General features: G+C 57.3%; 2 protein-coding genes across 2 annotated transcripts; both read left to right on the top strand.

The window, feature by feature from the left end:
* The first annotated feature begins 11,828 nt into the window (after window positions 1-11,828).
* Window positions 11,829-17,367, top strand: LOC141464566 (uncharacterized). The gene is made up of 15 exons (XM_074147543.1): window positions 11,829-11,973; window positions 12,066-12,191; window positions 12,279-12,391; window positions 12,490-12,616; window positions 12,710-12,804; window positions 12,894-13,074; window positions 13,199-13,305; window positions 15,053-15,072; window positions 15,823-15,971; window positions 16,155-16,283; window positions 16,409-16,506; window positions 16,613-16,739; window positions 16,827-16,921; window positions 16,999-17,179; window positions 17,255-17,367. Exons 1-15 carry the CDS (start codon window positions 11,829-11,831, stop codon window positions 17,365-17,367), a joined length of 1,806 nt encoding a protein of 601 aa, XP_074003644.1.
* Window positions 17,368-18,475: 1,108 nt separating this feature from the next.
* Window positions 18,476-20,637, top strand: LOC141464270 (sulfotransferase 1B1-like). Its single transcript, XM_074147056.1, has 7 exons — window positions 18,476-18,623; window positions 18,863-18,991; window positions 19,094-19,191; window positions 19,379-19,505; window positions 20,097-20,191; window positions 20,269-20,449; window positions 20,525-20,637. The coding sequence occupies exons 1-7, from the start codon at window positions 18,476-18,478 to the stop codon at window positions 20,635-20,637; spliced, it is 891 nt and encodes a 296-aa protein (XP_074003157.1).
* The last annotated feature ends 216 nt before the right edge of the window (window positions 20,638-20,853 follow it).

Raw genomic sequence — 20,853 nt, 5'->3', positions numbered from 1 at the left:
TGCCAGAGTAATTATACTTCTGTCTTTTTTTTTTTTTTTTTTAGCTCAGACTTCCTGCACAGACCAAAAGAGTAAATAAGTAGCTTAAAACCTGCTGTTAAGATTCCTTGAAATAAGAGGTGAGCTCGGCTCCCACGCAGTCCCTGCCCACTCTGCAGGGAGAGCTGGCCAGAAGGGACGAGTCCTGGAGCGGTGAGGTTGTGTTGATGCTCTGATAAACCCCGCTGATAGTATATCAAAAGAGAGAGCGCTGCCTGTTACAGTCATCAGAGGTGTGGCTTGGCTGTGCCCAAGCAAACATTCCTGCTGGGCAGGGAATCAATGAACCCATGACTAGACGGCCCCTCCTCCTTTCAAAGAGGAAAACTTTGATGATCAAAAGCCCGGCCTGCCTCGTTTTACCAAAGAAAGGTGAGGAAGGCTTTCAGTTTTGCTTTTTGAGGTGGGAGTGAGAATTTTGGGGTGCTCCCATCCACCAAAAGCAGCCTCACAGCAAGTCAAGGGAGTGCACATAGCGCAGCTGGCTTGGATGGTTGGCAGCTGAGGAGCTGAGGCAGCTCTTGGTCTGTCACGTGTTGCCGATGCACCTTGTCCACGAGGAGAGCCTGGCATGGGACATCCCTGTCTGACAGGATGAAGCGGATGGGGAGAAGGAGCACCCCTGTTCCTGTCTGGAATGCCAGATTGTGCCTGGTGCACGCCAACAAGGTACTAACACCCACACAGCTACGCTTTGTGCCCATGAGTTTACATTTACAAGAGAAGTTTCACTGAAAAACTGGGACCTCTCCCATCACTTGGGAAGGCGCCAAATGACAAAATAGAAGTGTAGACTGAAGACCTTGAAACCAACTCTTTTCCTTATCTTATCTGGATAAACTCGGGGAGATCAGGAGGTTGGTTGGCAGCGCTTTTGGTGACACAGGAAGGCTGACAGCAATGTATGAAGTGTGACACCAGAGCAAGGTGCCTGGCTGTCCAGGGGTGGCAGCAGCTTCCTGGACAAACTCTTGGGAAATGTTGCTAGCAGGATATAAGGAAACTAAGCTAGTGGGATTATTCGTGTGCTTCTGCACAAATCCTGGGAATCTAAGGAAGAAGCACACTAGGACATAGCACAGTAGGTGGGAGGGAGAGGGTTGGTGGGGCAGTAATATGGAAGTACAAAGAGCACAGACATGGCAGAAGGACCTGTGCCAGGGTGAAGTGGGAGTACGTATTAAATCCTGGAGTCAAATCAATTAACCGTCTTACAAGAGAGGGTCTGGGTCCCTAGGGACCCAATTGGTGGAAGAAAAGAGTTGGGAGCACCTTCAGCTTCAGAGTATGACCGCTTGGCTTCTGCCAGATAAAATAAAATAACAGAGAAGGGGGTGGTAGACGAGCCAGCGAGTGCGATACTGAAGCTTTCCAATAAGCACACACAGAGCACGTTTAATTAATTGAAATGGAGCAGCACAACAGCAACCTTCATCAAGTCAGACTGGCAGGACAATATCTGCTGAGTTGGTCCACCTTCCCCTGTCTCACCCCCCGGCAGGGATCAGGCAGGCTGCCCCGAGCATCCCCCCACTTCTGAACTTGCCCTAAAACTGCTAGAGACAGAGCTGGCTGGAGCCCCAGTGCAGTGAAGTCTCCACGCACTTCCAGACGGGAGAGCCTGAAAGGAGCTTGGAGCAGCTGGGGGAGCTGTAGACAGGGAGACAAGGAGCTCCTCAGGGACCTCAAGGCACGGACAGAGCAGACTACGCACCCAGCATAGCATTAGCTGCAGCAGAGGCCAGGAGCAGTAGTCCCTGGGAAGGTGCAGTGACCAGGAGTTGGTGATGAGCTTTCTCAACTCTGTTTTGTTTCTCTGGTTATTTTATATTTTCCCTATTTAAAATCTTAACTTAATTGCAGAAGTATGGAGCTGCTGGTCCAAATCCATATTGGTTTTGTTTAAACAAATAGCTTTCTTAATTGTTTTGTTTTGTTTTGTTTTTGTTTTTGTTTTAAAAAAGGCTTTTAGGGGAGGTGGTCTCATCTGGGCAATGCTTTCTGAATATCCCCCCGATAGCAGAATTGTTCCAGCTCAGCAGCCAAAGGGGCTTGGACTGTCCTCAAGCCATGATGGGGGTGGCAGCTGTAGAGAGGGAAGAGCTTTTTGTGGAGAAGGTGCTGGTGAGCAGTCCCTTATCCGTTGGGGTACCTGAACTGTCTGTTAAACCGGGACACACTGCGGAAGGATTGCTGTTTAAGCTTCAGGGTGTCAGAAAAGCCCTTTTAACCACAAATGGGCCCCTTAAGGCTTTAGTTGTGTTTTTTAAGATGAGTTCAACACAGGGCAGTAGGAAGGACACAAATTTGGGGGCTTATTTTAGGTAAACTGATAGTCTTCAGAAGGTACTTGATTGTAGGGGATATGACAATTTCTTTGTCTGAGCCTGATGTGGATTTTGTTTGGATCCTTTGGATCCTTTGTGGATGTGAAACTGTAACTGAAGTGGATGGTATCTCTGGGCACGGTTTGGGCTCGATGGTCTGGCAGAGGGGCCTCCCACGGGCCGACTGAAATGAATCACTATGTCTCAAATTGAAGGGGCTTTTAACAAAAGAGACTTGTTGCACGCAGGGAGGTGAAACGCTTCCATTCCCTTCAGGTGAGAAGGTATTATTTGTGGTTTGTGTGCGCCAAATGCCGAGTGGTTTTGGTGAACAGAGGCTACTCAGTATCTTGCCCAGAGGGGAAAGAAGGTGAGCCAGCTCTTTGGGCTCTGCCTTCTGCCTCGGGATCAGCAGAATTACTTTTTCCCCAGAATCTCTTCAGAACAGTCACAGTTCACTAGCCAGAGGGGTGCTTGGAAAAGAGGAAGGCCAGAAGTCATCCCGTAAGGATGTCCTCGCTACAGCTGAGCAGAGGCTGTGCGCGGCTCCGGCTGGCAGGAGTGGCTGGAAGTGCAGACCACGAGCTCGAGTCCTGCGCCCTGCCTCTTCGTACAGTGGTGAGCAGCTTGAATCCACCTCGCCATCACGTCAGCCCTCCTCCTCACCCCTCGCCTGCACAGGAGGTACTGGACACAGCCCCGAGTGGTTTATGTTGCAGAATTAAAATCTGCGGTGAGCAAAGCCGCAGCGGTTAAGCGGTGTTTCTTTCCCTGCCTCTCCCAGTGCTGCCTCTTGCTGCTTTGGGTTCCTTTCCTCACTCTGTCTGGGATGTGCTTCTGTCTTTGAAGGTTCCTTCTTGTATCTTCTCTATCCGACCTGACTCCTCCTGCCTGACTGGGTTATCTGTGTCCCTCAAAGCACTCGGGAGACAGAGACCGTTTGTAATGATTGCAAGCCTTTTCCTTGGTTAAATGAGGCTTCCTGGGACATGACGCATGAGAAGCCACCAGCAGAATGCGTACAGCAGGTCCATGCGCTCTGGCTTCTCAGGGGTGGGAAGTGGCTTTGCTATGGCATTTACTTAGGAGGATGTGATGTGTTCTGCCAAATGCAGTGGTGACAAACTGGTCCCTCTTTCCATGCCTGGGGATACAGTGTGTTGGCAGGGCGGAAGGGCGCTTAGCAAACAAGTTTTACGGTATTGATGCAGTTTTGCAGGCTTGTACCGTTGGTTGTAAGAGGAAATTCATAATGCTGTGTCCCAAAGGTACCCTTTAAAGCACGTATTTTAGTGCTCTTAAATTAAATTAAATTATTAAATGTTAGTATTTTATTACTCTTTTAATACTGGGAAATCACGTAAGCGTTTTGGGAGGTTTGCAGTATTTCTTTTTTAGCAGTCACTTCATTAAAGATCTTAGGAGCTGGAAGCCCTTGTAATATCAGTCATCTGTTGTTCCCAAAATTTGAATGAAAGCCATATTACCAACACTTGGCCAGAAGAGTTTTTGCTGACGCTGTTCCAGCTGTAAGTAGTATATTTACAGCTCAAACTTAGGGAAGCCGAGGACTGGAGTAATGGCAGTGTGACCTCTGAGCAGGTAACTTGTAGGAAAACTCTGGTAGAGGTCTTGTTAAACTTTCTACTGCGTGCATTTTTCTCATGGGAGTGATAGATAAGAGCTGGTTTTGTGGAGAAACAGGAGATGAGAGTAGCCAAAAATAGCAAAAATTAAAGTGGGGGGAGATGGGAAGCCAAAACAGGGCTTTTGGAGCTCCACCACTTGTATATAAGATAGTTGACTTCAAAGCCATAAGGGTAAATGCAATTCAAAGGTTAAATGACCCTTCAAAAAGCAAGGTCATGGAGCATTTAAATCACCTGCCGCAGAGCAGCCTCTTCTCTGTGTTCCTATAAATCATCCACCATCAACAGGGGAAACATAAGCCCATGAATATACGTAAAAGCACAATCGCTTTGAGAAGAGCTGGCGTGAGTTCCCGCTCACGTGTGCAACAGGTGACACTTCAGCCACCGGCAGGCTCACGGGACACCCCCATCTGGCATCCTAGTCCTGGTCCTCACCATCGATGCCGCCAGTGGAGGGAAAGGTGCTCCAAGAAAATACTAGACAAACAAACATACATAGGGATTTGATATGATTCACACCAATAAACCAAATGGGAGGTTGTAAAATGAAATAGTGGACAAGTTGAATGGTCGTTCTTGTGCTGATCTTCTGGGAGGCGGCTTCTTCAACCTGCTGCACACATCTCCACTGTAAATGTGGCTGTAACTTCAAACTAAAAATAACCCAAGAAACTCAAAGATGAGAGAAAAAGGGGACACAAGAAAAGCTGCTTCGTGGTACAGCCCATGAGCTAAGAGCATTTCCATTGTCACAAAGTAGCTTTTCCCGTAAAAAGCAGATTAGACCAGGTTGTTCAGCAAATGGTGAGACTACACTGCTTTGAATCAAGAGCTTCTCCTTGGAGCTGGTCTGCTGAGCAACAAGTGGCTGCAGAGGCACCACTGGGAAATATTTTCCTTGGCCAAGAGGATGGGCCACAAGAGTGCAACTGAATTTCCTTTCCCTTGCCAAACTAAGCCCTGCAGCACTGAAGGAGGTATTTTGCTCACGTTTTGCTGGATTTCTCCTGTTCCAGCCTCCAATCCCATTGCCTCCCTGCCAGACTTCAGAAAGGGCTCTTTGATTTTTTTCCGAAGTCGAAGCAAAGCCAAATTACCAAACCCATCTCAAATTAGCGAGGCCAAAGGTTCCCCAAACCTTGCTCTCAGTGCACAAGCCGTCATGGGTTAACTGTCACACGGTGGTTCATAAAAGGCCCTTTTGTTAGAAAATGTTTATGTTAGCAGCTGCACCAGCAAGGTTACCACCAAAATATCCTTCTGGACTTTTTACGCTCTTTGTTGGTTGGTGCTTTATTTGTTTTGCTGTTGTTTTTGGTTGGGTTTTTTGGTGTGGTTTTGTTTCCTTTTTTTTTTTTTTTTTTTTTCAATCCTCATTCTGTTCTAAATAGGGGAGTGATTCGTTCCTCTCTTTCTGTTTAATTTTGCTTCAGCCTACTGTTTTCTCTTTCAGACGGAAGGAGAACTCCTGGTTCGGTCATACCAGAAGAAAAATATGACCGTATAACCTTGGCCCCTTGGAAGCCAGAGCTAGACCTGTTTGTACCGTATTTAGCATAAATAGTTTCTGTGTACAGCTGGCATATAACACTTGACAGAACGAAACCGATGAAGTCACCACAACATGAACTACCTTAAACTAACTTACCTATAGCTGAGCTGACTTGCCCGATAGGTCCCTGATTTTGCTGGAGGGGACAGCGGTTATCTTAAAGCAGGCACAAAGGGATGGAGATGGCAATAAGGAAAAATAATTTGATACAGCAGCAGTTACTCAACCCAGTTTGAGGCCACATGGTTCTACTTTCAAGAAAAAGGCTTATTCCCAGCTAGAATTAGGTACAAATACTTCTTGATCTAGACATAGTGAGAATCATCTTCCTATATCAAAATTACTGAGGTCAGTGTGATGAAAAAGGCGAGGGGTTCTATAGGTAAACTCACAGGATCAGCTACCCAACCAAACCCAGCCACTATAAGAAAGGAATTTTTCTAACCATGACACCTAATTTAGTCCGTTTGCAGTTTTTGAACAACTTTGGGCAACAAGCTTTGGGGTATTTTAAATGCAAACTGCAATATTTATATTTGCTAATCGCACTGGATGGCTTTGCCAGGGGAAAGACGGTTCTTGCAAGTGTGAAGGAAGCTAGTGTGGGTAGCACTAGGCACACACAGCTGCTATTTACATTTTCCACGTAGTTACTTGCTCTTCTAAGCCCACAGTCTTGCACTGATGTAGTTTTGCCACTGGGAGTCACAGGGCAAATGAGAAGGGCCAGGAGCGGCTCTGAGCCTCTCAGCCCTGGAGAGTGTAAGGGCTCAGCTGATGGGACCTGGGGCCATCTCGGCTCTTCGGTGGGGACCACCTTGGGAGGAAAAGTGCACCCTGACGAGTCTGATCCTGTCCCAAACCTCTCTGATTTCAGAAATGGTTTGCTGTTAATGCAATGCTTGGGCATTATGGAAATGCAGGATAAAACACAAGTTGTGTGTTGATACAAATTCAGCGAGGACAAGGAAGTACATTTAGTTCTTGCCTATAACTATAATCTGCTTTTAAAACTACATGCAGTTGTTAAACTGCATGTGCTACTAAGGGGAACAAACTATTTGTGTGCAGATGAGGCACCCAGAAGGCAGGGATCTGAGTCTGTGTCATAGAATCACAGAATGAGTTTAGGTTGGAAGGGACCTTAAAGATCATCGAGTTCCAACCCCCCTGCCATGGGCAGGGACACCTCCACTAGAGCAGGTTGCTCAAAGCCCCATCCAGCCTGGCCTCGAACCCCTCCAGGGATGGGGCATCCACAACTTCCCTGGGCAACCTGTTCCAGTGTCTCACCACCCTCACAGGAAAGAATTTCCTCCTAATATCTAATCTAAATCTCCCCTCTTCCAGTTTGAAGGTATTACCTCTCGTCCTATCACTACATGCCCTTGTAAAAAGTCCCTCTCCAGCTGTCATCCCCCAGGGGACCCTTGGGGAAAAAAAAGGGAAAATTGGGAGAGAGAAAATGTCACAAGAGGCAGGTGGTGGGGTGGAGGGGGCTGTGTTAGATGACAAGGACGAGGCAGAAGCTGTTCTGGAGAAACAGAGAGATGGAAATCAGTTTTCTCCTGCAAATAAAGTATGTTACATACCTGTTGACCTCCCCTCTCTGTTAGCCCATGTGTGACACCCCCTGTTTGCCTGGATTTGGCACTCGATGCACAGCCCTGATTGCTGTTGAAAGGGTTGAATCCATTGACCAGGAAGCGTAACAGTGCCATGGGGTTTTAGCCAATACTTGGAAGAATGGGTATGAAAGCAGATCTGCTCCCATTTCTGTTTGAAGCACTCGGGAAGATGAAAGCATCTCTCCTGGTTTCAGCTGGGGTAGAGTTAATTTTCTTCCTAGTAGGTGCTGCATTTTGGATTTAGTGTGAGAATAATGTTGTTAACACATACTGTTGTAGTTTTTGCTAAGTAATGCTTATATTAAGTCAAGGACTTTTTCAGCTTCCCATGGAAGCTGAGAGGGAGTATAGGCAGGACAAACTGGCCAAAGGAATATTCCATACCATAGATGTCATGGCCAGTATATAAATGGGGGTTGGCTGGGGGCGTTGGCAGGAATCCACCGATTGCTGCTTGGGATGGGTTGGTAAATCAATGACGGAGGGGTGAACAACTGTATCGCATCACAATTTTGTATATTCTTTTACCATTATTATTATTTTCTCTTCTGTTACTGTTCCATTAAACTGTCTCTATATCAACCCGTGAGGATTTGGATTTTATTTCCCCCTTTTTCTCCCTCTTCTCCCTACCCTGCTGGGGATGGGGGTGGCGGGGGGAGTGAGTGACCGGCTGCGTGGTCCTGGTTGCTGGCTGGGGTTAAGCCACTCGCTCACTGTCACCCGGTGGGAAGGGGAGAGAATAGGAGGAGTAAAAGTGAGAAAACTCGTGAGCTGAGATAAAGACAGTTTAATAGGTAAAGCAAAAGGCGTGCACACAAGCAAAGCAAAACAAGGAACTCGTTTGCTGCTTCCCAGCGACAGGCAGGTGTTCAGCCATCCCCAGGAGAGCAGCCCCTGCGTTGCTTTCCCCATCACATGTTAACAGTTACCTGGGAAGACAAAATGCCATCACTCCGAACGTCCTCCCTTCCTTCTTCTTCCCCCGGCTTTGTATGCTGAGCATGACGTCACGTGGCATGGAATAAGCCCTTTGCTCAGTTGGGGTCAGCTGTCCCGGCTGTGTCTCCTCCCAACTTCTCCTGCACCCCCAGCCTGCTGGCTGGCAGGGTGGTGTGAGGAGCAGAAAAGGCCCAGACTCTGTAAGCGCTGCTCAGCGACAGGATAAAACATCCCTGGGTTACCGACACTCTTTTCAGCACAAATCCAAAACATAGCCCCGTAGTAGCTACTGTGAAGAAAATTAATTATCCCAGCCAAAACCAGCACAGCATCACACCACTTCAATGGTGATGGGTGTCCCCGATGTATGTCCCATGTCACTGGCGGCCCTCTGGAACGGACTGGCCCAGATGGCCGTCCCTTCTCCCAGGCACACATTTTTTTTCCCCACGCCTTCCCCTGTCCTCACCCGGCCCCTCACACCTACTTCTGTCACTCCACAGCCTCGGGAATGGCTTCCTGGGCTCCCACCTGGCCTCCTACCTGACAGAGTTGTTCTCCCCATCTGTTTTTCATGAGGAAGCCCCAGCAAGGAGCAGAGCCCAGCCTGGAACTGCCCAAGGAGCCAGCCCCGTGCCACGGTCCTGGGGTGCCGGTATTGGCATCGCACCTCACCAGGCCCCCTCCAGCTCGCTGCCAGCTCCTGTGCCCATGGTTTCCCCCACCTTTTCTCCAGCCATGGTCTCTGCTAGGGTCAGGGATGCTGCAGGATTTCCAGCCCATCCCCAGGGAATGTCCCAGCTGATGCCTGCAGTTCATACCTCGTGTGGACATCCTGGAGCTGATTTTGGGGAGGTGGGTCTCCCTGGTCCTCCAGCTTGCCTACCAGGCCAAACTCAATGTCTGAGAGAGTCTCTGGGGAGAGAGTCACTTTTCACACCCTCTTCCTGTGTCCAACTCAAGATGGGCACAACAGCTGGAACAGTCATTAACTCATTAGTCCGTATTTAGAGAATGTACAATTATGACAGTTTATATTCAAGTTATGACAGTGATTGATTTATGACCCTGTCAAAAGCCAAGATCATTTGAACAAGCACAAGGTTTAATGAGTCAGAGCAGAAGTGAACTGGAGCTGGAGCCACAGACTAACTGGAGATGGAACTGGAGCTGCAAATAAACTGGAGCTGAAATGAAGCCAGAGAAGATAAAACCCCACTGGAGCCTAAAATGTGCTGGATGCAAGAACAAGCACAAGCTGGAGCCATCCACGAGCTGGACCTGAAACAATGAGGAGCTGAAACCACCAGAGCTGCCCATGAGCTGGAGCCACAAAGGAACTGGTGCCATCCATGAGCTGGAGCAGAAACAAAACTCGGGCAGAAATAAAACAAAACGGGGTCTGAAACAACCAACCTGAAGCCACAACTGAGCTGGAGCCGCAAAGTCCCCGCGGTGTCTCTGGGTGGGCAGAGCCAGGTGGGCACAGACAGGGCTCTCCCCATCCAGGGCTGGTGGCAGTGTCGTCCTCTGCGCAGGCAGCCCGGCTTCTTCCATGGGGCTTCACACCCCACGCGGGTCTCTTCCCAGCCCCTCGCCGGCGCTTTTGGCAGCGGCTCCCTGGTGTCGTGCACTCACAATGGGAGGGGAGGGTGAAACGGGGAACAGGAGACCAGAAACATCCCATTTCTCCCTGGGAAAGAGCCAGGATCTGGCTGAAAACCCACCCACCCTGTGCAGCAGCAGCAGCGGTGGCACAGACTGATGACCAGCAGCTCCGGGCTGAGGACAAGGCCGGCACCGCACCAATGCGGTGGGGTCTGAGCCAGACCCCGACAGCCCCGAGGGACACACACCAGCACCCACGGCAACCCACCAGCGCTGCCCCTCTGGTGTCAGGTCCCCTCCTTCCTCCCAAGGGCCCCACCGGGAGCACCAGCATCTCACCGATGGGGCCGCAGGAGCCGGTGGGGATCCCTGGAGCGACCTCTGCTCCCACCGCAGGCACATTTTGAACTGAGAAAGAAGGTTTTAAGTAAAAGCAGGGCTTCCAGCAGGGCCCAGAGCTGCCCTAAAGGCCTCACTATGGCAGTGCCTGACACTGCCAGCTCTGGCCCTGGGGCACCAGCTGCGAGGGTGATGCCAGGCAGGGCTGAAGCCCAGCAGAAACCAGTTTCCCCCCAGCAGCAGCCCCACGCTTACTGGTGTCCGAGCTCTTCCCAGCAGAAGCCAGTGCCGGACCGGAGGGGTTTGTCCTGCCGGCAGCCACTCCGGAAAAGAGCTGCGGAGAAGAAACCAGCACCAGGAAGAGGGAGCCCAGAGGCAGGAGGGGTCACTGGCTGCCCCGGGAGACCCCCAGCCCTGCCAGGTCCCCTTCTCCCCCAGGGGACACGTCCCCCCAGACTGGCCCAGGGGCCGGGCCGGCACCTGGAGCTGCCTGCAGGCAGGGCACGGACCCGAGCTTCAGGCAGCACCTAACGGGAGCACCGGAGCCAGCGAGCCGGGGGAGAGGGGTGGAAACGGCCCCGCTTTGCCCCCGTTTCCCTCTCCCGTCCCCGTCCCGGCACCCCGAGGCCTCCCTCGGGAGGCGGCGTCGCCCCCGGTTCCCGCCCGCCGGGACCCCGAGAGCCGCGGCCGGAGCCGCCCCGGGGAGACGGGACACCCGGGCCGGCCGCGGCCGGTGCCCGGCAAAGCGGCACCCTCGTCCCGGCCCTCAGCACGCCCGCGGGGCGCCGCTGGCCGCTCGGCCCCGGGCGTAGAGACGCGACGGGGGCTCCGGGAGCGGGGGAAGCGGCCCCAGCACGGTCCCCGGGCCGCCCGGAGACGGACCCTGGGCTCGGCTGCGCTCCCCCTGCCCGAGCCCCGGCCCCGCTCCCGCCGCCGCGGCGCTTCCCCGCCGATCCCGCGGCGCCGGCGCCCCCTCGCGGCCGCGAGAAGGCACGGCAGCCCCCCCGGTACCGGCCCCGCTGACACACACCCCCCCCAGGCCCTCTGCCCTCAGCCCGCCCCGCCATCGCTCTCCCCGACGGGCCACTTGCCCCCGGGTCTGCCCGCAACACGGCTCCGTCTGCCCGTCCCTTGCCCGTGACCGATCGGGGTGTGTGTGTGGGGGGGGGGGGGGGGGGTGGGGGGGGTGGGGTGGTGGGGGGGTGGTGTGTCTCCCCCGATGCCTCCCCGGGGGGTGCCCGCCCAAACCTCGGCCCACGCCTCTGCTCTTAGCCCTTTAAACCCGCTTCCCGCCCTCCACGCCCCTTGGCCGGGCCGGCGTTCGTTAACCATTACCGGGGGAGTTTACCTCCGGGGAGGGGCGGAGGTGCCGAAGCTCCCGGGGCCGCCAGCGCCGCCCCCAGCAGCCGCCCTCGGGGCACCGGCAGGTACGGCTGGGATGATGGGGGGCTCCCAAACGCCGCGGCATCCGTTAAGGGGGGGGGGGGGGCTGAAGCCGGGGGGGGAGGAGAGGCGATGCCGGGCTCCGCTCCCGGCCCCTCCCGGCCCGGCACCGGAGGTTTGGCGGCGGTGTCCCGCCGGGGAGCGGAGCATCCCTCCGCCACGCCTGATCCGTGGTGGGCTCGGTCTGAGGGGCGCTGCCCTCGGGGACGGTCCCGCCGCAGGATCCAGCCCTTCCCGAGGTCGCGGCGGCCGCCGGCAGAGAGGACAGGCCAAATCGTCGGGGAAATCGTCGTCGGCCATGGGGAGCGAGGAGGGGGTCAGGGAGGAGCTGGGCAGCCTCCACGGCATCCCCCTCTACAAGTCCTTCGTGGAGGGCTGGCCGCAGGTGGAGGCTTTCCAAGCCCGGCCGGATGACCTGCTCATCGCCACCTACCCCAAATCGGGTGAGTGGTCCTGGAGAAGGGTGCAAGGGGGGGGGGGGGGACGGGGACGACGGGGTGACCACAGCCGTCGCAACGCCGTCCCCGTGCTGCAGGCACAACGTGGCTGAGCGAGATCCTGGACATGATCTACCAAGACGGCGATGTGGAGAAGTGCCGGCGGGATGCCATCTTCAACCGGGTGCCCTTCCTGGAAATGAAGGCACCCAAGATCCCGAGCGGTGAGCCCCCAAGCCCGGCTGCCCCCCCTGGGTTGGGTGGGGAGGCAGCTGAGCCGGGGTGAGGGTGCTGGGGCTCACACTGCTAAGCCCCCTGTCCCACAGGCATTGAGCTGCTGGAGATAACCCCATCCCCACGGCTGGTGAAGACCCATCTCCCAGTGCAGCTCCTCCCGACCTCCTTCTGGGACAAGAACTGCAAGGTAACACTGTGAGTGGCCCCCTGCCTCTCTCCCCATCTGGGTGGCAGGGAAGGGGGGGCCACTCTGCACCACCCAACCGCATCCTCGGCTGTCCCCAGGTCATCTACATGGCCCGCAACCCCAAGGATGTTGTCATCTCCTACTACTACTTCTACCAGATGGCCAAGATGCACCCCGACCCTGGCACGCTGGCAGAGTTCCTGGAGACCTTCATGGCTGGCAAAGGTGGGGGCTGAGCCCCAGAATGCCCACCCCAAAATGCTGGTGGCATCCCCTACCACCCCACTTTTCGGCTCACCCTTTGATTGCATCCTACAGTGGCCTACGGGTCCTGGTATGAGCATGTGCGGGGCTGGTGGGAGAAGAAGCATGAGAATCAGCTCCTCTACCTCTTCTACGAGGACATGAAGAAGGTGAGGGTGGGATGGAGGGGAGGGCTCACCAGTTGCTCCCCCCCACCTCCAGCCTTTTTGGCAGCCTCCGCATGTCAGCCGTCCTGCAGGACCCGCGGCAGGAGGTACAAAAGATCCTGCGGTTCCTGGGCAAGGAGATGGCAGAGGGGACGGTGGAGAGGATCCTCCACCACACCTCCTTCCAGGAGATGAAGAAGAACCCTGCTGCCAACTACAAGACCATGCCCACTGCCCTGATGGACCACAGCCTCTCCCCCTTCCTCCGGAAAGGTAGGGTTCGGCCAGCGGTGGAGGGCTTGGTAGGAGTGTCCCCCGGCTGTATTGCAGCTCTCATCCGTGGCTGCAAATATTTTGAGGGTGTCAAGATTTACCTCACTCACTTTCTGGCCCCCAGGGATCTCTGGGGACTGGAAGAACCACTTCACTATAGCCCAGAACGAGCGCTTCGACCAGCACTACCAGAAGCACATGGCGGGCTCCGACCTCTGCTTCCAGATGGAGGCATGAGGGGCTCATCCCCCTTCCCAGAGGGGCTCCACTTCTCCCCGCTCCCCCAGCAGGGAGGGTGGGCCTGGAGGAAGCATCCCCGTGCCGATTCACTTTACCCCGTGCAATAAATTGGGATAACCAGAGTAAGCCATTGCCTGTGGGGAAAGGAAGGGGGCTGAAGTCCCCTGAATCCTGAGCTGGGGGTACCCCCGTGCTCAGCAGGCAGGAGGGTGGATGTGGTAGATTTTTAGGCAGTGGTCAGGCATCACCAAGGGTGGCCATCCCCCCAAAACCCACCACTGGCCCCTGACACCTAGGGGCCCCATCCTACCAAGGTGCCTGGAGGGAACAAAGATTGGCAAAGAGTGGAAAAACCCCAAAGCACCGGCGAACCTGCTGCTCCGCAGCTCTTGCGTGCACAGGAGCTTTCCTCCCTCCGGATTGCGGCAAGTTTCTTGACAGAGCGGGCGGTGGCGGGGCTCGCCCCAAGCTCCCTGGCCCGGCCTGAGCTCGTCAGCCTGTGGTTTGCACCTCCCTGCCACCTCATTGCCGTACTCGGCAACACCACCACCCTTGCTGGATGGGGAACCCACCCTGCAACCTCCCACCCGGCTGTGCTGAGCCCTTTCTCAGGGATGGCTGGAGCAAACCAGTCCCCATCCCACTTGGGCAAGGGTTTGCTCTGGAGCCCCAAATTCCCCAGCTACACCCCATTTCCAGCCTGTTCTTGAGTTTCCAAGGTTGCAGCTTTTTGGCAAGGCAGTCTCATGGGGTTGTTTCATCCCCAAAGAGACGCAACCGGGATCCGACTCTTACAGAGCAGCAGCACTATGAGGGGAGCTCTCCCACAGGAATAAATCCTTTCCATGCATTTAAGTGCCGATGGAGATCTCTGTGCTCCCCCAGCTCCTGGCTTTGCCTGTGGGGTTTGCACAACCCAGCCAGTTTTGCTGGCGTACGGACAGACGGATGGGCAGGGAGGAGGGCATGTCCTTGCCTGACATGGCATGTCCCGCATCACCAAGAACTTGATCCTGGGACCAAGCCAGGGACGTTTTTCTCAAGGTTGCAAACAGGCCAGTGGCTTCCCCCTGCCCCACTGCCGTCTCTCCTGCCCTCCCCACTCCCTCCTGGCTCGCGTTCGCCCATGGGAAGCAGGTAAGGAGGAGCATTTCACCGCCACCGCTGCCTTTAAACCCTCTTCCTGGAAGCACGGTATCGGCTGCACTCAATCCTGGAAACTTTGGACCCTTATTTGAGTGCCTCGAGGGTGTTAACGGGGGTGACCAAAGTCCGACCTGCGCATCCCGCTAGGAAGCCCTGCACCAGTGAGAGGAGCTGGGGACATCCATGGAGGTGACCCCCGGATCGGGGCAGGGTGATGTTCAAACCCCCCGGGACCCGAGTTGGGATTTTTCTGCCTGCGTTTTCCTTTGCAGGCGGAGGGGGAAAGCTGTGATTTCACGCACATCCCACCCCCCCGCCGCCATCCGTGCGTTTGTCGAGGGGGTGCTGAGCACGGCACAGCTCATCACAGGCATCCGGGGACTGTCCCCAGGGGGGATGCGTCCCCATCCCCCGCTCGCCCCTTCCCTGCAGCACCGGGACCGGGTCGCTCCGGGCTCCTTCCCTAAGGACGTGCCCCGGCCTCCCGCAGCCCCAGGCGCCTCCCCGCGCCTCCATCTTCCACGAAGGGAAGGGAAAATAACAAATCCCGCCCCCGCAAGCTGCGGGCAGAGCTTTGCCTCCTCCCTGCCAGAGGGCCCGAGCAGGAGGAAGGTAACGGGGAGACCCCGGCTGGGCTCCGGGGGCTCGGCCCGTTTCGGGGTGCCCCGGCTTCGCAAGCGGGGGGTCGGGGGAGAGGGGGTCGCGGGGGACTCGGATGGGCTCGGTGTCCTCGCAAGCCCCTGGGAGACGGAGGCGAGCCACAACCCCCCCTCCTCCAAAAATGACAGCGCGGGATGGGGGGTTGTTTTCACAGCCCCACGCTCCAGCGGTTGCGTCCCGGCCGGCGGGTGGAAAGGTTTCCCGGGGAGAGGTCTGCCAGGCCCGCTCCCCCCTCCCGCCTCCTTCAAACCCTCCCGTAACCACCCCCCCATCCCCCCCCCCCAGGCAGGGCTTCCCCCCTGCCGCCCTGCAACAGAGCTGGGGGGGGGGGAACAAACCGGGGGCAGGGGAGCTCAGAAAGAAGCCTGAAACCCCAAGGCGGCAAAGCCCCCGTGAGGTTTTCCATCCCAGGAACAGGGCTGCCAGCTTGGTACGGGCAGCTGCCGGCTGTCTGCGCCAACCTGAGCCCCCCCCCAGGGCCGGCTGTGCCCCTCCATGCTCCCCGCACCACCAGCCGGCCCCTAAAATTCCCGCAGGAGGCAGGTGCCCCCTCTCAGGATGCCAGCAAGAAGGGGACGGTTTCCTTCCCGTGGCCGGCGTATCTGGGCTCAGCAGGGGTTTTGGGGGGGGGTTGAGGTGGCCCCACGATGCTCCCCACTAGCAGCCAACCCACCCCCTTCCCCACGTCCCCGTTGCCAGCAGGATGGCCGATTTAGACGCCTGCCAGCGGCAGCCCTGGCGCATGGTGCACGACATCCCCATGGTCAACGCCTTCGCCCACAACTGGGAGCGGGTTGACACCTTCCAGAGCCGTCCTGAGGACATCGTGGTGGTCACCTTCCCCAAATCCGGTGAGCGTCCCTGGGCACTGGAGAAGGGTTATGCTTGGGAAGGGAGGCACCAGCCTGCAGCCCCCTGGGCTTGGAGTGAGGGGGATGCCGAAAGGCAACGCTGGTGAAGAGTGCCCCCCTGGTGCCTGAGACGGGGCTCCGAAGGGAATGGCATCATCCGGATGCTCGGCTTCTCCTCACCAGGCACCACCTGGGTCAGCGAGATCGTGGACATGATCCTGAAAGGTGGCAACCCCGAGAAGTGCAAGCAGGACATCATCAGCAATAGGGTGCCCATGCTGGAGTTCGCTGCCCACGGGAAGATGCCGGCAGGTAGGGGGGTAGCAGGGGGTGGCGGGGGGCAGTGGGTGCTGGATGGGAGAAAGGCTTTGTTTTAGGTGGGGGAGACGGACACTTGCTGGCAGTGGGGGCACTCCCGGGGGAAATCTCCTTTGCAGGCACGGAGCAGCTGGAGGCCATGGCATCCCCTCGCATCATCAAGACCCACATCCCAGCTCACATCTTGCCCAAATCCTTCTGGGAAAACCGCTGCAAGGTAATGGGCTGGAGGGGACGCACCTGGAGGGACCCAGTAGAGAAAAGGGGGAGACTTGCTCCACTGGGACCTTGCAAGTCCCCGCATGTCACCAAGCTCTCTGCAGATGATCTACGTGGGGCGCAATGCCAAGGATGTGGCCGTCTCCTTCTACCACTTTGACCTGATGAATCAGTTCCACCCTCACCCTGGGACGTGGGCTCAGTACCTGGAGGAGTTCATGGCCGGCAGAGGTGGGACAGGGCACCCGCAGGTGCATGTGGGGACCCTGTGGGGTGCTGTCACCCACTGATGTCCTCCTGGGTGCTCTCCCGACACAGTGGCATATGGCTCCTGGTACGACCATGTCAAGGGCTACTGGGAGCGGAGGAAGGATCACCCCATCCTCTACCTCTTCTATGAGGACTTGAAGGAGGTGAGAGACCGGGCTGGATGGTGGTATGGGATCTGGGGGGGTGGCAGGAGGGGTGAGCATCACTTTGTGTCCCGCAGGACCTCCGCCGGGAGATTGCCAAGGTGGCCCGGTTCCTGGGGCAGGAGCTGCCAGAGGCAGCGCTGGATGCCATCACCCGACACACCTCCTTTGAGGCCATGCGGGACAACCCCACCACCAACTACAGCATGGTGCCCTCCCAATTCATGGACCAGAGCGTCTCCCCCTTCATGCGCAAAGGTGAGCAGCCCTGGGGGGCTTCCAGCCCATGGTCCCACCCGGCCCCCTGCTGAGCCCCATCTCACCCGGCCCCAGGCACCGCCGGCGACTGGAAGAACCACTTCACCGTGGCCCAGAGCGAGCGCTTCGACCAGGACTATGCGCAGAAGATGTCGGGCACCGACCTGCGCTTCCGCACCCAGATTTGAGGAGGCACCGCCAGATGCCCCCCAAATCCACCCCACTCCGATGACACTGCCGCTGCACTGGGGGGGGCTGATTCCCCTTTCCTGGGACTGCTGGAGAGAAATAAAATGCCCTCCCTAACCCCCAGCATGGGATGTTCACTGCCCTGTGCCTCCGCTGACCCTGGGGCCATTGGCCTCTCCTCGGGCTGGGGACAAGCTGGTGCCACCCCACATTCTCCTTGGCCGCTGTGGCAGGCGGATCGCTGCCAGCAGGTTGCGGGATTGCAGAGGATTTTGGCAAAACTGTGTGCGGGGAAGGGGCCAGCTGAGAGCGGGCAGCGAGAGGTGGCCTCCCCGTCCCCACACAGGGGGACACGGGCTGGGACCCCATGTTGGTGGGGAGCGGGGCTGGTTGGGGCAGGAGATGTCCGCTGTGCCCCTGTGGGGAGGTCCGTGGCTACCGGCTTCTCTCCACCTTCGCTCCTCCCTCCCGGCAGCCGCAGCTCTGACAAACATTGCTGCCCTCGCCCGCCCTGCCTCTTCCCTTCTCCTCCCTCTAAAAACGGCTGCGGGGCACCACGTCTTCCCGTCCTCTGCCTTCAGCCTCCCGGCGCCGTCACCCTCCTCACAGAGCAGCACGGCCTTAGGTGAGCCGGGTGCCCTGGGACGCCCTTGGGGTGTCCTGCCCACACTCAGCCGCTCGGGGTCGCGTGCTGTGGGGTCCAGGGTGGGGGGTTTGGGGTACTTTGGGGTGCAGCCAGCACCCCTAAAACCTCCCTCTGGGCTGGGGGCCGCTGCAATAACCCCAGGGAGCCGGTTCCCTGCTCCCCTGGGGTGCTGAGGCAGGGGGAGAGGTGCCATGCCTGGGTGATACAGGCACCCCCAGCCCTCGATGGGGTACGAGTGGGCTCCTGCCCCCTCCAGACGGGACCCCCGTCCCCAGTGGCACGGGGTGCAGCGGCCGGACCGTGGTGACCTCTGGTCCCTGCACCAGCAGTGTCGCTGCCGCTCCCCCGGGCAGGCACAGTGCCAGGTGCCCGCATTGCCCTGACCAGCGGCCGCCCTGGGAGGGCAAGGGCCCCCCCCGCCTCACTGGCCACCTCCCCAGTGCGTCCCCGTTGCCAGCAGGATGGCCAATCCAGACACCTACCTGCGGCAGCCCTGTCTCATGGTGCACGGCGTCCCCATGGTCAACGCTTTCGCCCACAACTGGGAGCGGGTTGACAACTTCCAGAGCCGTCCTGAGGACATCGTGGTGGTCACCTTCCCCAAATCCGGTGAGCGTCCTCAAGCCCACCAGACCCAGTGGTGCTGGGTGAAGGAGTGTGTTTTACGGCTGGGACCTGCTGCCTGGGGGACGCAGCGCATTTAGGGGTCTCCGGCAGAGCCATGAGGGATTTTCCCCGGCCTCCATGGTGCCCAGTCAAGATCCAAGGGGTTGTTGGTGCTGAGACCCCACCAACGCTGCACTGCCCCCCCCCCCCCCCCCCTCCCCCCGGTGGGTTTCTTTCCCCAGGCACCACCTGGGTCACTGAGATTGTGGACATGATCCTGCAAGGCGGCAACCCTGAGAAGTGCAAGCGGGACATCATCAGCCATAGGGTGCCCATGCTGGAGTTTGCCGCCCACGGGGAGATGCCGGCAGGTAGCAGGGTGTGCGGGCTTGGCGGCGGGCCCCCCCTCCAGGGGCTGAGCCCAAGGGGACTCTGCTGAGGGCCTGCTAGGGACGTGCTTTGGGGTCCTCCAGGAACAGACCTGCTGGCCACCATGCCCTCACCCCGTGTGGTGAAGACCCACCTGCCCGCACATATCCTACCCAAATCCTTCTGGGAAAACCGCTGCAAGGTAACCCCCCAACCCTGGTCTCTGGCCCAGGAGGCATTGCAGTGCCCCTGTTCCCCTGGATGGGGGTGGGACCCCCTGCTGCTCCCTCCAGCATCCGAAGTGGTGTCAGGAGTCCTAGGGGCAGGATCATCCCCCCCCATGTTGGGGGTTCTGGAGCTGCCCCGTGTACCCCATGGCCCCTCTGCAGATGATCTACGTGGGGCGCAATGCCAAGGATGTGGCTGTCTCCTTCTACCACTTTGACCTGATGAACAAGTTTGAGCCGCACCCTGGGACGTGGGCCCAGTACCTGGAGGAGTTCATGGCCGGCAGAGGTGGGACAGGGGCATCCCCCAGGGTGGTGGTGGGGTGTCACCTCATATCCCTCCTCCAGCTCTCTCACTGACAATCCCCATGGCTGCTCTCCCGACACGGGACATGGACCTGTTGGAACGGGTCCAGCGGAGGGCCACGAGGATGATCAGAGGGATGGAGCACCTCTCCTATGAAGACAGACTGAGAGAGCTGGGGTTGTTCAGCCTGGAGAAGAGAAGGCTCCAGGGAGACCTTATAACAGCCTATCAATACCTGAAGGGAGCCTACAGAAGAGCTGAAGAGGGACTCTTTGTCAGGAAGAGTGGTGACAGGACAAGGGGCAATGGTTTTAAATTGGAAGAGAAGAGATTTAGATTAGATATTAGGAGGAAATTCTTTCCTGTGAGGGTGGTGAGGCACTGGAACAGGTTGCCCAGGGAAGTTGTGGATGCCCCATCCCTGGAAGTGTTCAAGGCCAGGCTGGATGGGGCTTTGAGCAACCTGCTCTAGTGAGAGGTGTCCCTGCCCATGGCAGGGGGGTTGGAACTAGATGATCTTTAAGGTCCTTTCCAACTCTAGCCATTCTATGATTCTATGATTCTATGACACAGTGGCATATGGCTCCTGGTACGACCATGTCAAAGACTACTGGGAGCGGAGGAAGGATCACCCCATCCTCTACCTCTTCTACGAGGACTTGAAGGAGGTGAGAGACCAGGCTGGACGGTGGTATGGGATCTGGGGGGGTGGCAGGAGGGGTGAGCATCACTTTGTGTCCCGCAGGACCTCCGCCGGGAGATTGCCAAGGTGGCCCGGTTCCTGGGGCAGGAGCTGCCAGAGGCAGCGCTGGATGCCATCACCCGACACACCTCCTTTGAGGCCATGCGGGACAACCCCACCACCAACTACAGCATGGTGCCCTCCCAATTCATGGACCAGAGCGTCTCCCCCTTCATGCGCAAAGGTGAGCAGCCCTGGGGGGCTTCCAGCCCATGGTCCCACCCGGCCCCCTGCTGAGCCCCATCTCACCCCGCCCCAGGCACCGCCGGCGACTGGAAGAACCACTTCACCGTGGCCCAGAGCGAGCGCTTCGACCAGGACTATGCGCAGAAGATGTCGGGCACGGAGCTGCGCTTCCGCTCCCAGATTTGAGATGGTGGCATCACATGTCCCCCCCAAACCCACCCCCACCAATCCCACTCCCCGGCGGCAGCTCCCGCACCGCGCCAGCCTGCCTCCGTCTCACTGGCTCCCCCGCACCAGAAGGACTTTTGCAAAACTAAAGAGTTTCGTTTCTGCACCTTCCCCCTAGATTTGCACCCACGTGAAAGCTGCTGCTGTGCTACAAAGCGCTGCGCAGCCTCCCCC

Source organism: Numenius arquata, chromosome 5 (genome assembly GCF_964106895.1).
Source record: "Numenius arquata chromosome 5, bNumArq3.hap1.1, whole genome shotgun sequence".
NCBI lineage: Eukaryota > Metazoa > Chordata > Aves > Charadriiformes > Scolopacidae > Numenius > Numenius arquata.
Note: the sequence above shows the minus strand (reverse complement) of the source record. Positions and strands in the feature narration are given on the sequence as shown.